Consider the following 18,242-nt stretch of genomic DNA (forward strand, 5'->3'; position numbering starts at 1 on the left):
TTCCTTTGTTTGGAACGTAGGTTGTAATGAGTTGTGATGTGTTCAAGTGCTGTTCAATAAAAATGTGTATTTGGAGAAGTTAACGTCATCATAAATTCAATGTAATCTTGTAAATTGTAGTGATAGGCAAGAAACTAAAACCAATAGGCTACAACAGTTGAAGTAGAAATAGGTATTACCCGACAATAAAGTAATGGCGTGCACCATGGCATAAATTCGGAAAGGTTTAAACTAATGTATCAAAAATTGACACTTTTTCATTTCAAGAGGCCACATTGCTTCGGATTTTTCTGTGTGCTGCTAGTTGGTAGGCTAGCTCAGGGGTAGTCGGGGGCTTCATCTGCTGCATTGGTATTCTCAGCCAGCGATGAATACCTTATACCTGACCGGTCCCCTTCTATAATCTCTCCCTGTGTGTGTGTGTGTGGAGACACGGAGCCACAGAGGCTTGTTTGTCTGTCTGCTGCATTCCACTATAGCAGCATAGCTAGGGCTGGGCCTGGCTGAGCACATGTAAAGACAGGAAGACCATTTTTTCTTTTTTCTTCTAAGGCTCTCGTTGGTGACGGCTTGGCCTTGTTATTTGGCTTCCCTTCAACACTTACAATGCTTGTTGATAGTACGGCTTTGAGAGCTGCATATTTGCCTCAAGTTTCATACAACTTGTCAATATATCAAAGTAGCTTTTTTTTTTAGCTACTTTTGAGTCCAGTGCTGCTTTTGAACTGCAGCCAATAACACGTGTTACAAGGAAGTTGTGTATTTCCAGGGCCTAAAATGCAAAGCAACCAGTAGAACAGGGCTACATTTACTGTAAGTTCATGTGCAATGTCTGGAGGGGCGAAATGATATGTACTGTACCTGTTGTCATTTTATGATTTGAAAGCCATGTGTAGCTCTCAGGAAGAGTCTGTTTAAGATACATTTAGAGATCTATGTGAAACGACTAAAGCTTCAAGCTCATCTCTTACTGAAACACTGGTGTGTCCGCTGTATTGTCTGTTTATCTACTTGCCGTCTACATTTTCCACGTCTGAAATTACAGAGCCTGTTCCTACCTGCAGGCGAGGAGATGCAGTACTCTTTCATCTATTCACGAGATTCATTTACATTAACGGTGACCTACGGGCCATGGGGTAGTGTAACCGGTTTCCTTGTGGGCTACCTGCAATTTCAGAGTGGTCATGTGTATCTGTATTGTGAAAACTGACTTATGTTCTGACAGCTCATCCCTAAATAACTAAGCACAAGGTACAAACAGTCATCTACTGGCTGTTGAATATTTGTTTTGGCTGTTGAATATCTAAATTCCTTTTTGAGGTCAGACAAGTTTGCATGTTCCAAACATAGCTTTCATGCAAGTTATGAACTCACATGGAAGTTTCATAGATAAATCCAGAGAAATATAGATTTATATAAAGTCAATGTGTTTTTTGTTGTAGTGTTTAAGGAAGCCAAAAGAAAAAGTTCCTTTTTTCAAATCGTGGCTCAAGTGATCACACGGTTGGCATTAACAAAAGTGTGTCAAGTAATCCCATTTCATACACCATTTGATTCACACACACTGGTAAGTGTCCGACACACAGTTACGACTGAGCTTCGTCCAGTTTCATTATTTAGCTAACAAATTGGCTTCTGTGTTATTTGGCTTCAGTGTGGCGTTTCCGTTCAAGATGTGAGCCTCAATTGTGGCATGCTGTTGCGTCTCAATCCCAGGAAATGACTGGGAAATAGGGTCAAAGGTCAGTCGACTATAGAGTACAGTGTACAGTCAGTGTAGAGTGTTCAGCTCTGTATAGTCTTAACAGCATGATGGCGCTTACATCATGAATGCCATGCTTAGTCATAGCTCATAGAACAGTTTGAGATTTGTAATCGCTAAACTCCTGACTGTTTCTATTTCTGTGTTATGCAAATATATATAGCAGGCTAATTTAGTAATATGAGTCTTGAGTGTGGGCTTTTACATGGGGGAAGATTTGTCTCTCTGATGGTCCAGTTTGAAGACTTTTCCTCGAAGTTGGTCTCCCACCTTACTGCCCATTTTTAGATAGTTTATTCTGAGAGCTGATTCACTTTGTCCAAATACCACGAGAGGGGAGGAATCTGTCCAGACCATTCACCTCCCTTTGGTGACTCACAGTCACAAACACCCATACAGTCTAAACCACTTGAGGTGTTGACTAACTGCTCCTTTGAGCATTATGTCAGAAAAAGTCACTAGTGTTTGTGTCACAACTTGTTGTTTTTGCTTTCCCAATAACAGCTTTATTTGTCACACTACCTTAAAATAGAATCCATAGAAAGAGATGTTTCTTTCGTTATAAGCGCCACGCAACATGACAAAGTATAACAGTCATAATTGGACGTGTTTTTAAAGCAGGGTTTTGCTCATGACGAGGCACAAACACATTTCACCTTTTAATTTGCTCATATTGCAGATAGTTTTTTTCAATATCTCAAATGTGTATGTCATTAAGTGCACATCACAGTATGGAGTGGTCCAGAAAGTGTGTTAAGTGCATACTCTACTTATGTCTGCTCAAATCACCGTCTGCCTTCTGGCCTGCAGCAAAGCCTTTGGCTTGGTTAGAAATGAGTGGCATCAGGTAGGCTAATAATTAACCAGAGTTTCCTCTATTAGCACCAGCCAGATGTGGGCACTTTGTCTTTAGGCATGTGCTGTCTCAGGCGAGAATAATCTCTCACACTGACACATGAACAGATTAAGCTGCTGTACTATTCTCGTCTTCTCAGTGTAAAACGAGACTAGTCACTTGAGGTTTTCCAACTAGTGTTTCTATCAAAATCTAGTAACAATTAATGGTTTGTTAAATGGGTTTCTGTGGTGATTAGCCTGACCAAGTCAGAAAGTTGGTCCATTTAGCTTGACCACTAATGATTGACATCGTAAGTGTTTGACACAACAGGCCCGCAGCATTTTTAATGTCACTTAATTGTCCCCTTTATCAGACAGTGCAGTTAGTATGTAAGAGCACGCTTCAGGTCAAACTTTGGCTAACCCTGCCTCTGTGTGTGATGTGTGTACATGTTGTTTAAAGTTGTGTAGGCCTCTCACATATAGCTTCAGGGTTTTTTGTCCTGGCCAACAACTGGTATGTGGTTCTCACCAAGAGGGAGCTGCTTTGAGGCTGACTGAGCATTTTTTTGCTCTTGACTGGAGCCTTGAATCCCTGCTGACATACATGCACCATGCACTGATACATCTAACCTACATACAAAACTACACACATGTAGGCCCACCCACACACACACACACACACACACACACACACACACACACACACACACACACACAGACAGGCATACACATATGCCCCTGAGCTGTGCTGATGCAGGGAGACAGTTTTTTGTATGGGTGTTTTATTTCTAGGGCTCCGTGTCTGCAGTGTCCTCATTTTCCAGCTGACTGCCAGATCCTGTCTTGGCACTCGATACAGAGGTTTTATTGGAGCTGGACAAGGCCAACTGCTGCATGGCCCCTGTACACACAATTGGGATGTTTATCTACACCCACATCCCTGTTTTGTCGCTTCCTTTTCTTATTGCATCTATTTATCTTAATGCTAAACCTAAAATATACATTACACAGTGTACTATAGATATATACCTGTCAGATCTCATAAAGATACTGTATATTCAGATTGTGTCTAGATTGGAAACAGATGAGATGGGTGTCAGTTCACACCTTAAAGCATTTCAAATGTCTCTTGTGACGACTTGTGAACAGTGATTATATGTCACCTCCCTGCGCACATATGATTTTATCCTTGTGAAACTATGTGTGTTCAGAAATACAGCTGGTGGAGATGCCTTTGGCGACCTATTCAATGTATCAGTGATGAATATATGTCTTTATGTGGACACATACAGCCCTGGCCCACTGTTAATTTTCGCAGCATTTTTAGATGTAGTCCTAGTTTTGACTTTAGATGAAAATGATTATAAGTTTTATTCACATTTTAAGTAATTGTTATCCTTCATAGTTTTAGTTGATAATCAAGTTCTTAAAGTCTTTTTTTTTTTTTTGGTTACAGTTTTTCATAACATAAAATGCACTGTGATGCTTGTCTGCTTTCAAGGAGTAGCTTGTCTCAAACCAGCCTTGATTTATAAACGCACAATTGAATGAAAATATCCCACATTTCGAATGTCCGATAGCTGACCACTAAATTTTAGTGCCTTCTCATCAACGAAAAACAACCTACATTTAGGCATAGTTTTTATCATCAAAAATCACTCATTAGCTTGTCAACGTCTCGCTCTAGTCTAAAAAAATGGTTGTTGACAAAGATTTTTCTTCAATGAATTCAACTCTGCCCTGACCATCTCTTAGTATAATTTAGCACCTGTATTTAGATCTGTCTGCTTGTTGTTGGACCATTTGGGGTTCAGTTCAGTTTGAGCAGCACCTCTGTTCACCTGAGAGGGTCGTCTGAAGGTGTGATTGTGTGTTGTGTTGTCCTGGTGAAATGTGGGTTGGCAGGTTGGGCGTGGCTGAGGAATCGTTTGCTAAATAGTTTAGTACAGCAGACCTGTTCTGTGGAATAGATCCAAGGTCAATATTTATTCTAGGCAACAACAAGAGTTTCAAAGTCCACGCTCAGCTGACATGTTGACCTTTCTCTCCAGCAGCATTTGCATTCACACGTCTCTATGGTTATACTGTGTCTATCCCTGGTTTACCGTTATCACAACTTCTGGATTATGAGAAAAGGATACAGATGTCAGTGGAGAATATCACAATGGGCTGCTGCACTACAAGTGGACACCAGATAGAGATGCACCGATCCACTATTTTTCAGTTCCGATCTAATTCCAATACTTGGGTTTTGGATATTGATACTGATAGTGTCCAATATCATAATGATATTTATTTTTGTGTGGGGATATAATGTTTAAGGTAAAAGCTTAAGCAACACACATATTTTAATTTAAAAGAGCTAAGAATATGCCAAAATGCAAAAAAGGGTTAATTGTATTCAAACCCATTCATTTGAACTGTCCCATCCCTAGAAACACAGGGCAAGCATGTAAAGATGGCAGCAACCACAGCTGCAAGTCAGCTAAAGCTAGCGGAAATGGAATCTGCCTGCACTATGCCGTTGTTTGTAGAGGGATTTGCCATCACAAAGTACACAACAGAACAATGGAGTGGGAGAGCTATGGAAAGAGTAACACGACATGTCCATCTGCAACTCTACCGGGCCCCAATTGGGTTGTACTATTGGGATAAGGAGTTTGCATTCTAAAGCTTGTCCCAGTGTGAGAGCCCAGGCTCGGTTTCCAATGTAAAACCCTGTTTTTGTATGCCTTCAGTACAATATTGCTGGCCCGCCACCACAGCTACAAACGCTCATGTCAGGACACACATACATGCACTGTCCGGTTCCTGGGTGGTCCCTTGCATCAGACAGAACAGACAAGACTTTTCTTAAGACCAGCCTGGAGCTGTATTCTCATTCGGTAATGAAGGAAGAGAAATTGCTCATTGTGCCTGTGTGTATGTATGGTCATGTTTCCATACATAGCACTGAGCGCCTTGACTGTGTCCAGTTTACATTCAGCGGCTTCCACAACATCCTGCTGATCTACTACCAGTGTATCAATGCTTTATAGAGTATGCTTTATTATCCAACTCTGCATAAAGAAGTGATGGATTGCTCCTCAGTCAGTAATGTGGGAGAAAGTAGAGTCCAGTTTGATTGCAGGTGTCTGTCTGTGTGTGAGTGAAATTTTGAAAAAGTGCTGCTGTCGTACTTTGATGCGTTTCCGTAGGTGTGCCGTATGTGTTTTGAATCATCCTTTCAGCTCCGTTTGTTTTTGAAGATAAGCCGTTTTGTGTGTGGGCAATTGGTGTCGAGAGTGGGAGAACGAATGAGAAGGGATGACAAGAGTGCCTCGAGGCCATGTTTAATAAGGACTCCGGCTTTCTCTTCCCTTCCCATTCTTCCTCTCCGTGTCTTTTGCACTCGGCCTCCCTCCCTTTCCCTTGACGATTGAGCCAGATCATTGCTTCACTCTCTGGCCTTTTCTTTCTATCTCTTGCCCACCCCTCCCTCCCCTGCTCTCTCTCTCTCTCGCTGTCTAGAAGCTCCTTCCTTTCATGTTTCCTCCCTCCTTCCCGCGATCCCTCTTTGAACCCCTCTGACTCATCAGCCCAGTGCCGAGTGAGTGAGTGAGTGAGTGAGTGAGTGAGAATGGGTGGTGAGGGAAATGGAAGTAGGCCTGCATGGCCTCTTATGAAGCTGGATGGAAGAGCTTCAGAAACATGGCATTCAGACCACTTTCTCCAGCCTCACAACCTAAAAAACAACCCCCTGTAGAAAACAAAAACTGATCAGTAGTAGGTGTTGGGGCGACATGGCAAAATGTTATCACAATTTTTTTTCACGCCAGGATATCTATTTTATCATGATTCTTTTAAACAAAGTTTTTCATGCTGGTTAAGACTACTTTACAAGGTATGGCAAATGCAGGGGCCCACACAATGTTGTTTGCTCTCTTTTCAGGTGAAAGTTTGGTCACCTAGTTACTGCGATTCTGCGTGTTAATTCTTAAGGTGCCATCTTTAAGCATATAACTGTTGTTTGCTCTCTGTCTGCGTGGGAAAACCCAAACCAGTTACATGTCACAGAACATTGATCATTCCTGGGAACTATAGCGACTCGTCCGTGTTGCTTTTGCTTTCTTTAACATGAAGACTTCCTGTAACTTCATTAAAAGGTAGGGGAAGAAGAAGAATACCTTTGCTGTGATTGGTTTAGCTGTGTGCATGCAGGGGAGAAAATATAAGGAGTAGTAGAAAATGTGTCTTAAGGTAGAACTGCAACAAATAGTCAGTGCACCGAGGCACGATACAAACGATCTCTATGTAATGACGTAGTGGTGTTCTTGGACACATACTTATCGTTCATGGTCTAATATCGCCATATTGCACACATCATCAGTATATTCTTAATCAGGAGCACACATTCATCTGGGTCCATTGCGAAAAGAAAAGTGTTATAATTGACATCACCAGATTCATTCACATCTTTACGTCGCTTCCTCACCGCTCACCACCAGTGCAGCTTATAAATAGTAACCGTACAGTTTGACAGGAAAAGGGGACGTGGGTTTCTTTGCCAGTATACACAAACTGCCGTGTTTTCACATTGCTTCACTTTTTCTCACGGTGACTGACTATTCTTCCTGTTGGTATCCAGCTCCTGTTCCTGGAATAGAAAGCAGTTCTGGCCTTTCTCCTTTAATTAGCATTCAATTAGCAGTGTGCTAGTGTTTTAAATGTGAGGTGTGTGTGTGTGTGTGTGTGTGTTAGATCTCCTTTTTGGATCCACAGGAAGGTGCAACAAATATATATGGTTAGCATTTAAATGTGTGTTGTTGGTAGGCTTACGTTTTGAAAGAAATAAAATGAACACACTGCACTGCTTCAGATTCATAATGTAAGTTTTTATGAGGGTGCTGCTGCTGGTGTTACTCGCTTACTTGCAACTACTTTGCTTAAATTGCATTTAGCTGCATTTTATTGAATATAGTAAAGTGGGCCAATGCTCTTTCCCTGCCAGCCTTGAATGTCGAGCGCAGAATGTAAACACGCAGTCAAACGACGTCAAACGTACGTCAACGCCGGCAGCTTCATCATCATTCGGGACGCAAAGATGCCGCCATGTTATCATGAATTAACGTTATACCAATAGCAGTAACATTTGTCAAGGGGCTTATCTATTTTTCAGTACAGACCAGTCTGGAGCCGGTGCCAATTTATTATTGGTTCTCACTACCCATCCCTAGCAGGGGCCCATCCTATCAGGGGCAGCAAATGTCTTTTAATGTTTCCCCCCCTCAACATTTTCATCACTGTCTTCTCTTGTCTCCTTGTCTCTGACAGTACTGGCATAAAGGATGCTTCAGCTGCGAGAGCTGCAAAATGACTCTAAACATGAAGAATTACAAAGGCTTTGAGAAGAGACCATACTGCAATGCGTAAGTTGTCCCTAAGTTCATCATTTTGTTTATGTCCTTGAACATGTTTTTCTTATTTTTTTGACTCAACTGGTTCAGCTTGCATCCTCCCAGAGACACTGGCACTAGTGTTTAAACTGTCCACAAACTGAAATAGGACTCTCTAAATGCGTGTGTATTCATGTTGCAACCCAGCCAAGGCCCCTCTCCCTCTCTCTCTCTCTCGCTCTACTGTTTATCAGTGACGGTTCCAGCTCCCCCCTCAGAGGAAAGGCCTATGTGTGCCATGGGAAAGCTTCCCTCAGTGGGGAGAGCAGAGGAGAGGGAAGGGAAGGGGAGGAGGGTATCAACAAAGGAAATTCCTAAAGTTCCTCTACAGTGACACAGACGGACACATTGAAAACTAGCATGTCCACTCACGCTCCAGCACATACTCACACACTAAAGGCCTCATCAGGAATCCATGGAATCCCCCTCCGTCCACCGTCGTTACTTATAATGATTTGCTGGTCCTGTGTGTGTGTGTGTGTTGGAGTGCATGATTAGGGAGGGAGTGCTTCATGTTCTGTCAGGTTCTTTTTTCCCTTTTCCCTTTTTCTTTTTTTTTCCTGTTTTATTGCCAGAAAAATAAATCAAGACGTCATGCTAGCATTGTCATTCCCAACCACCAAAGAAAAACTCTATAGTGGTGTGTTTGTGCTAGCTTGTGGTCTGCTCAGCTCAGTGGAGGATCTGGAAAATTTGACATGGGGTGGCGAAGGTGGGGCAAGAGGTCTTGGCAGGGGGGCATGGGAGGACGGTAACGGGAGTCCCCATATATATTATGTTGATCATCATTTCTGATAAAATAAGACATTTGTAGCCTATATCTTAAGCCTACATAGCTTACCCTATACAACACATTGCTACAACAGAAAACAGGCAATCACATGTTATTTTGAGTGACATGACATATCATTCTAGTCTAGTGGAATTTATATGGAAGGAGAATAACAATACAGTAGTTTAGGCTGGGACTGCAGTCAGACCCTCTGCCTACCTTTCATCTGCCTGCTGATCATTACCTGCCTCTGTCCCTCTGTCTGAATATAAAACCTCCTCTTCATCCCTCACATTTATTTCTTCTTTTCCCTCTTTTCCTTCACTTATTTATTCATGTCTTTAACATATGATTATTTAACCTGGTTTAATTTGTGCATCTCGTTTGCTGTGATATGTGAGAGTTTTTAGTAGGCTATTTTTGGCTATTCAAACAAAAATTATCGATCTCCTAGCTAGCACTGTCAGTGTCACTGTAGTAACTCAATGCCTCAGAAACGGCAACTCTCTCTCTCTCTCGAAACGGCGACCCACTGTTAAATTGTATGGATCCGAACATGCAAGTTTTTTTAAAAATATTTTTATCAAGCTCTTGCCTGTACTACAATAGGCCTACAAATTAATAAAAGGGCAATATACTACAAGTCACAAGCGAGTGATTTCCCTTTTGGCCAACGATGAATGGGTGTGCTCTTATTGATGAATTAGCTACTTTTACATTGCATTACATTCATTACAAATTTAACTTTAAGTTAAATTGGTGTGTTTAAAATTCACAAGGGTAAACTGACTTCACCTTCAGATGCTCGGGGGAAGGTCAGTTGGGCTACTCTTCGCCGGGCTGCATGGCACAGCAGCGCGCTGACTCGCTGTGTGTGACAAACTATGTGATCGCCGAAATGCGCATATGATGCAGGGCCGTGGCTAAGTATTTGAGGGGCAGGGCATAAGATTAGATTCAAAATTATTTACTTTTGTTCAATGTATTGTTTGTTATTTATTTGAGTGGCTTGTTGACATAGTGGCGGTTTGTTCTTACAAGTACATTTTTGATAATGCAAAAGTTAGGGGGGCAGCTGGGGGGGGCAAGGCTCCTCAGTGGGGGGGGCTGCTGCCCCCCCTTGCCACCCTGTAAAACCGCCCCTGGCTCAGCTGTTTTCTATAGAATTTGGCTTCCATTGTGATTAATACCAGGGAAAAGTCATTTGTGCCAACTCTGTCTGGAGTAAACTAATGTGGGACCTTCTTTTTTTCCCCAGTTCTTTGGAAAGGAGAACTTTCCAGACATGTTTATTGTCTTAACCATATGTGTGGATTTAGATTTCATGTTTCCCTGCTACTCATGGAGCTATACGTGCTGTCAGACTGAATTCAAAGCAATTATTTGTGGTAGTTTTCCTTATTGTTCCTCAAATTATTCATCCTTTTTGTATTCAATGGACTCACTCCACTTAGGATAATTAAATTATTCTCTTAAGTTGAAATGTTTCTAACTCCATTAAAAGTCGCAATTTTATCAAAGAAAAGAGAAAAATAAGATGAAAAACTCTTTTTTCACTCTAGTTCTAGAGGGTGAACACCCTACATATATGCAAATCATCTCCAGGTAAACAAAATGTTTAATGTATTTGCGGAGTACACCAAGTTCACAGGAATGTCGTAAACTTGTGTTTATAGGTGTGTTAATTTAATATAAATGTAATATATATCAAAAATATGAATCAGCCTTATATTATTTGTAAAATTCAGCAATAGGGCAGCCCCACTGTAAAATAAATATAAGGGAAACAAGGAACACAGTTTTTTAACATCTCCATCACAGATTTAACCGCCCACAGGTGTTTGTCTGTCGGCCACATTTTTTTCCACAGACTCAAGAGGCTTCTTCTTCTTTTCCCTTTTCCACTACTGATGCTCCCTGTGCCCACAGGAGCCAGGGCCCTTCACAGCATGTTTATTATGCCTCCTTCCGTTTGTTTAAAACAAGTCTTTATGGAGTAAACATCATCAGTGGAAGAGCCTCCCGCTTCAAGAGGGGGGAATGCAGACAGAGTGCACTCTCTGTTATTATTCTGTGGGATAACTACTTTATCATTACTCTTCCTATATTTGGCCTCAGTAATTGATATAGGCGTTGTTTGTTTTCACTTGACTCCCACCCACCTCTGCCCCCTGAGGTTCCCATCCCTGATTTAGATGCTTGTGGGAGATTTAGGAGGCAGATAAGCAGACAGAAAAAATTCTTCATTTCCCCTGGAGACGGATGGAGCCATTGTTTGGACACTGCCTTAATGATTGATGGTCCAAAATTCATTTAAACATCAATTTGGTGTTATTGAAAAAGAAAAGTCACAATGTCTTGATTTACTGTTATTGTTTACAATGCCTGCCAGTTTAATTTAATTGAACAACACTATCTTCTTGAATTGGAATTTCTTGAACAGGCTTGGCCTTATGATGTCATAAGGGGGAGAGAAATCTGGCTAGGGTTTTTAAACACAGGTTTTCAGAAAGGTGGAAGTGGAGAAAAAGAGGGTTGTTTTTTTTTCTCATACTTTGGAGTCTAGTGACACCGGGGACCCATATCAATGTAGCATTTTGCATAATAGTTGAGTGACCTTTAATGGATTCTGCCAGTCATTTTACTGCAGACATTTCTACTCTTTTTAGTTCCTAGGTCCTATTCATCAAATCCGCCTCTAATAACTACAGCTACCCTCCTTGATGTGTGTTTTGACCAGACTTCTACCTTGTTTTCTTTTTGCAATTACATGCTCTTCAGTCAGTCATTGAACTGTTGCGTTGGATGATATGAATGAACTGTGACTGAAGATATAATGTTTCAGTTGAATGATTCATTACAACCTTTCCAGGTCCCACAGGGTCAAGCCGGCCACAACATCTCCTGGTTCCACTAAGCAAACAGGCCTCTCCTCCTGCACAGTAGGCGGTTTGTGTGTGTGTGGATGTGTGTGTGTGTGTTCAGTTTGATTACACATGCGTGGCCTCCTCACTCTTCCACCCCAAGAAGGTCCCTCCCCTCTTTGGATCACTCCCCCCTCCTTAGCTTTCACAGGGCTAACTGGGTTTGTGCATGTGTCACCAACTCCCGTCTGCGACTTATTACATCGTTATACAACCTGACAGATAGATGAGTGTTCTTGTGACTCACTCGTACCCTCAAACACGCACGAAAAGCACAAGCATGGTCGCACGCAGGCAGGCAGGCAGACACACAATACAAGATCGGTTTGAGTCACTAAAGCCTATATCTGCAACCCCTGTTGTGTGTTTGTAATGTATAGCGATTCGCTGACCAGTAAGTGGATCAGTAAGGACAGATTCTAAAAATGATGCTGAAGATGACAGGAACCCTGTTAACTGTCATGGATTCTGTTTGTGAGTGTGTGTGTGGGAGACAAGTGTTCAGGCACAGTGAGTGACTCTCTGTGGAAAAGGAAGTGTGTTCCACCACAAAGCAGACACCCATTTTACCAGAGAAAAATGAACATATATTGTTAAGTTTTCTTTCCCCTCAAAATAAGATTTCAGATTCACTGCCGGTTAAATGTCCTCAAGGGGACAGTTATTGAATTTTGCAAAAACATATGAACCCATTTAGATGATATGCATTTGTCGGAGGCAACTATATTCTCGAAATAACATTATTCTCAAATGGGCACTGAGAGCATTGGGACAAATAGCCCTGCCCAGACTTGAAGAAAAATATATGGGCAAACATTTGCAGTGTCAGGTTGCCTACTTTACTTATTAATTTAAGATGTAACCGATAGTTCTTCAAGTTTGAACTAAGCGATGACACAGCATACAATAAAAGATTAGCTTAATTTGCATAGTTCTTCTCACCCTGACAGGCCCCAGCTGCCAACGAAGCAAAACGCCAGGAAAATGGGTGCTAGAACTTGTAAAAGGTAGTGGTAACTTCTGCTCTCGTTCAGATCCAGCTTTGTTCATGTCCCACTTCCTACTCGTTAAATGTATTCTTGGGGTTTCTTGAAAGGGACTCGTTTATGTAAAATACACCGACCACAATCCTTTGTTAAACCGTTTTTACGTCCCATAATTACATCGGGAAGAATGCTTATTTGGTTTGTTTACCGTGTTGTCAAGGGAACCGTAAACATATTGCCTAAATGGGTTAACCAGAGGCACAGATAGTGGCTGAGGATTTTTGAGGTCACGCGGTGCCCTGAGGCAGGCTGGGAATTGCAGTCTTTCTGAGCTGTTAGATAAACTGTGAAGGCTGTCCATGTGTGATGGCTGCCTTAGGGACCGCACTGAACTGGCAGGCCCCATTATATGTGGACCTGAAGGCTACTTATGCACAGATGCCTCAGGTGTATAAAAACACTGGCACATGCCTTGCACGCACAACACCATTTACAACGATCAATAAGTAAGCGTTGGACGATGAATGGCTTTTTAGGAATGATGCTCGGTGTTTTGCACGAGTGCATGCGTGTTTATAACGTACATACTTGTGTATATTTAGTTTTGTCCTTTTTGTTTCAACCAGAGGTTTTTTTCCCTTCACAGCAGGTGGTCGAGATGGTAATGGGTCGGCTGCTGTCAAGAACATTTCCCAGAATTCATTGGGAAAAGAAGAGACTCGCCTCCATGCTCTGCTGAAGGGAGCCATGACATCATTCTGTTCCACATCACTCTCACCCACTGTCTGTGTGACCCTGTTGCTGTGCCTCTTCCTGTTATCCCCCATCGGAGTGTGTGTGTGCGTGTGTGCGCATATGAGCTTTTTCCACACCTGCTATGGCTCGCCACCAAAACTCTGCAACCTTGAGAGGCTCTGATCCCCCCCCCCACACAGCCTCTGCCTGCACTTCCTCTTTTTTCAGACTACCTTGGCTCCCACTGACAGAGCATTGTGTGTTATACTGACATGCTTTTTGTCTACAGGAGCTCCTAACCCAACCCCAGGACCACCTTGAATAACAAATGCCCCCACTGTGTGGCTACAGACTGCACACTGCTTGAGTTATGCTGTTTCGTCTCTTTAAGTCGAGGCATGAGCGACACAGTTGGAGTCTGTGTTAAAGCTGGCATCTTCCTGTGTGTGTACATTGTGTACTGACATTCTTTACTGTTGTGTGTGTTTGTGTACAGACACTACCCCAAGACAAACTTCACCTGTGTGGCTGACACTCCAGAGAACCTCCGCCTCAAACAGCAGAGCAAGATGCAGAGCACGGTAACTATTTGTGCAAATAGCAACTCGTAGGATTAATAGCTTAAAACACACACAAACTCACATACACACTGGTCTGGTCAAACTTTGGCATTGCTCCACAAAGGAGGCAATAAACAGACTTGTCTAATTTGAGAAGGTTGTTTTCGAGTTGGCTCTAAAAATTGATCCACGGAGAAAGTGCTTTCATAAGGCCGACTACCCCTTTCAGATAAACATAATCTGTCTAATTCAGGTCTAGTTTGAACATTCAGTAAAACCACAACTGTGTGCTCACAGCTTTAAAACAGACCAGAGAAGTCAAGCATGAAATGGATTCACAATGAACAAGTAAAGAGACGAGAAGAGAGGCCTGGGGCACCCCTGGTCGTGTAATAGTGCGATAAACCTAATGCTGGGTATTATGCTATTTTACCTTTTTTAGTTTAAATAAGTCTGGAGACAGGAGTGTTCTCAACAGTAGTAGCAGATTTGTTTGCTCCTTGTGACAGTTTGATTATGACCTAATACATGTTGTGCTGTTAATACCACACTGCGTTTACTGTGGCCACTACTGATGCACTATTCTTGTCTCTGAATCTTTGTTGCCGCACATGGTTTGCAGGGCCCACCCTAGTTTACTGACCATATATCCCTTTTCTTCAGTTAGTCCCCAGCTAGATTTGTCACCACGGAAAACACTACTACTGCTCTTCCTGCTGAAGCTAAAATAACAGAGACCCAAATATATTCTAGGATTAAAAAAAACCTTCATCAGACCAAAATATCGTCTGAACTGGGTCATGTGTTATTGCCTTAATAGAGATGGATCTGATGGAGTGTCAGAGAGTTTAAAACTCGCCAACAGACTTGAAACCTTCCCACGCTGTCTGTGTGTAGTTAAAGAGAAAAGAACAAATCACATAGAAAGCCATATGGAAATGTTATTTTCTTAGAGCAAACTGTGACAGGCAGGCAGTCAAGTCAACCTTGAAGGCTGTCATGTGAGGTTACACTTCCCTTATTCATGTCACAGTGTCTGTGGCATGTTTCTTAGTATTCTAGGAACTTGTCTATCAATATGATCACTAAAGTAACCAGAAAACCCTTTAGAAGCTTTGTGACACATTTGAAAGTAGAATAGAATTACACTAGAATAATTTTATAATGTGTCTCCATTTTAACCTGCAATTTTTATTTTATTTGCTTCTTTTATTCGCGTTTAAATGTTTTATAATGTGTTTTATGTATTATAATCTTGCCCCTGTAAAGCACTTTGAGTGGCCTTGTGTCTGAATTGTGCTATATAAATAAACTTGCTTTGCTTTGCTTTTAGAATGTCAGTTTTAAGCACAATTCGAAGGCGACTCTTTAGTTCCCAGAGAGCAAATGGGAACTGATCCAGGAGCCATGGGGTAGAAGCTAAAGCTGAGATGCTTGTCAGCTCAGCATGAAAACAGAGGAGCGTGTTGTATAGAGAGGAGGCAGGGCTTATCAAAGAGTATCCAGTCTTATCGGAGTGTCGGTGTCAAGCGCTACAGATTGAGTAGTATTGGGGTCGGGGTGGTGGTCATATGGGTAAGGGGATAACTGAGGGATTCGAAAGGAACAGATGGTGTTTTTCTACATGGATTGAGCAGCCCCCCAACAAAGACTCAACCGTTCTACTAATGGTTTATCATAGCCACTACACTAACAATGAGATTAATAATACACAAAAGATGTCGGTGTGTGAGGATTTGTTCTCTTTTTTTTTGTGAGCGTAGTGGACAGGAAACTATGATTTCGCACAAAAAAACAAAATCCCTAAAGCTTTTAGCGGAAGTGCATTGGTCTAACATGATTTATGATTGGAAAGTTCCCTTTTCAAGAAGAGCATACAGTTTTAAGACCACTTTTGGCACAAATGGCTCGAAATGTGTTTTTTGGTTAAAGAAAGTAAAAAAAAAAAAAAGTGGTGCTAAAAAAGGAAACAAAAAAATGTGCAGATTGTGCTGAACGTCAACCAGACTTCCTGAAAGAAACGGTCATTTTTAAAGAACTTCCTGTTAAATCGCAGAATATTTGAGTTTTTCAAGTTTTTTCGTAAAATATATTCCTATTTTACTTACCAAACTACCTTGTCTTTGATTTAAAAATAAATTTGAAATAAATAGTAAAAAATATTTCAAAATACATATGTTGCTCAGCACTCAAACATGTGCATAGAAATTGGCCTCTTGCCCCTTCTGTGAGTGTGTTTGCGTCAGTGTTAGGACTTTGGAGGTGTCTATGTAACCCCTCTCCAGCACCACCACCGCCACTGCTACTGCGTTGCTACGGGAACCCTATTGCTATGGTAGCGGGGTAGAGGTTTGTCACACCTCATTACAAGACTTTGAGGAAGGGGGGAAACGGAAAGAAACAAGACGGAGGGAGAGATTGAGGAATAAAAGAAAGTGGAGAGAGCGAATTGGGGAGGATGAGAGGGAGAGCAATGAGGCGCACAACATGAACGAGAGAGAAAAAAATGGAGAGACAGGAAGGCACCAACACAGAGAGAACGAGAGAGAGAGGGGGGAGGGAGGGAGCGCAGGGTGAAAGAGGAAGAGATAAAAGTGAAATCCCCAGAGGAGGAGAAGCTAGAGGAATGCAAATAGCAGCAGAGAGGAAGATTCTAATGAGGAAGAGCTCGCTCCGGTTCTGTGGTAGCGACGCTGTGTGTTGCTGTTGAGGCAGTAAAATATGAATGAATGGAAAGGGGGAGCACAGAGAGAGAAAGAGAGAGACGGGAGTGTGGGTGGGGAAAGAAAGCTGAGGCGTGATTGGAGGAGAGGAAGTTGTTGCGTTTGGACCCAAACATAAAGACAAAGGAGATGGGGGGAGGACTATATGTTTTACTGAAGGGTAGTGAGAATGAAGGACAAAGATGGGTCGAGTGAAGGCCAAATGAATCTTATCTATGAATTATCTCTGTGAGTGTATAATTTGCCGTAGAAGGAGAATCGGCCTCAGTCTTCACCCAGTTTCTTGGTTGACGTGAGGCCACGGGTGATGGCGGAAAACACGGGACGAATCTGTATCACACTGCATCACACGCACATTATCCGTGAATCATAAGCACGTCTTGTCATCACAAAGCGCCATGAGAGGAGAGGAGCGTTGGTCAGCACTCTGTTTAGCACTGTGAGACATTGTATGGGAGGCTGGGTAGGAGGGAAGGAGATGGGTTTCCTGGTTAAACACTTTCCAGGCAGTCTCCTTTTTTTTAAGGAGTGCGGTCACCACAAAGGCAGGAAGAAAGGGTTTGGTGTTAGGTTGGTAATTTGTCACTGTCACAGCACAAGCCGAGGATGAGATCAGATTAAGAAAGAGCCACAATATGCAGCAGCTGCTTCTTAAAGGTGCACTTTGTAACTTTGGGTGTGTCAGGGAAGTCAAACATTTATTAGGTATATTCTCTTAACTGAATAAACTAACCTTAAATTACTCACAGGAACATTTGAACAGTGAACATTGTTTGTAGTTAGAAAGCTACATGAAATGTTACTGTTTCACTGCAGGGTCCACAGTTTGTTTACAAAAATATTCTAGTCTTTAATTTGGTTCCAGGTGACTCAAAATTATTTTGTTTTGATTTATGATGATGATATTATTATACAATAATAAGAATAACGTAGATGTATGTAGAGTAAATGTGTTTTGTAAACTAACTGCAGGCTCTCCATATGTAAACAAATCCCCCTCACCTGAAACGGCATAGTGCACCTTTTTAGGTGTAAAAAATAATTAAATACCTGTTTCCAGTTTCAGGTTTGTTGAGCGGTGTAAGTGGTTGTGGGTTTGAATACTCGAGATTAGCCACAGGGCAGCAGCTGTGTGAGGGAGAGTCCCAACGCATTGTAAGTCCTGATACTCATCTGACATTGCTGCATGGGCTGGACATTTCCTCCTCTGCCCTCAGGGTCAGGACAGGGTGGGGAGGCTGAAAAAACACTCTTTCACACACACAAAAACACACAACACACACTCATACACTCTCTTTCTCTACCTCTCATTATGACCATGTATGGTTGCCACCGCGTCCTGTATGTAAGGCCTTCTTCACTTCCCAGCAAACGGGAAGTGAACGTCACCACAAAAGACTAAGCAATATGCGTAGGACAAACCTCACTGTGCTGCACGCACACCCCGCACGCACGACTAATGCCCACTTCAGTCAGAGTTTAAGCATGAGAACAAAACTAGATTA

The 18,242-nt window shown here is 42.1% G+C and overlaps 1 protein-coding gene across 1 annotated transcript in view; it reads left to right on the top strand.

The window, feature by feature from the left end:
• The window catches only part of lasp1 (LIM and SH3 protein 1), a 30,449-nt gene that overhangs the window by 2,281 nt on the left and 9,926 nt on the right, over positions 1-18,242 (top strand). The window contains exons 2-3 of the mRNA XM_080044471.1: positions 7,916-8,010; positions 13,951-14,035. Coding sequence (XP_079900597.1) covers positions 7,916-8,010; positions 13,951-14,035 — 180 coding nt within the window. The remainder of the gene's footprint in view (positions 1-7,915; positions 8,011-13,950; positions 14,036-18,242) is intronic.

Source organism: Ammodytes marinus (assembly GCF_949987685.1).
Source record: "Ammodytes marinus genome assembly, chromosome: 16".
NCBI classification, from domain to species: domain Eukaryota; kingdom Metazoa; phylum Chordata; class Actinopteri; order Uranoscopiformes; family Ammodytidae; genus Ammodytes; species Ammodytes marinus.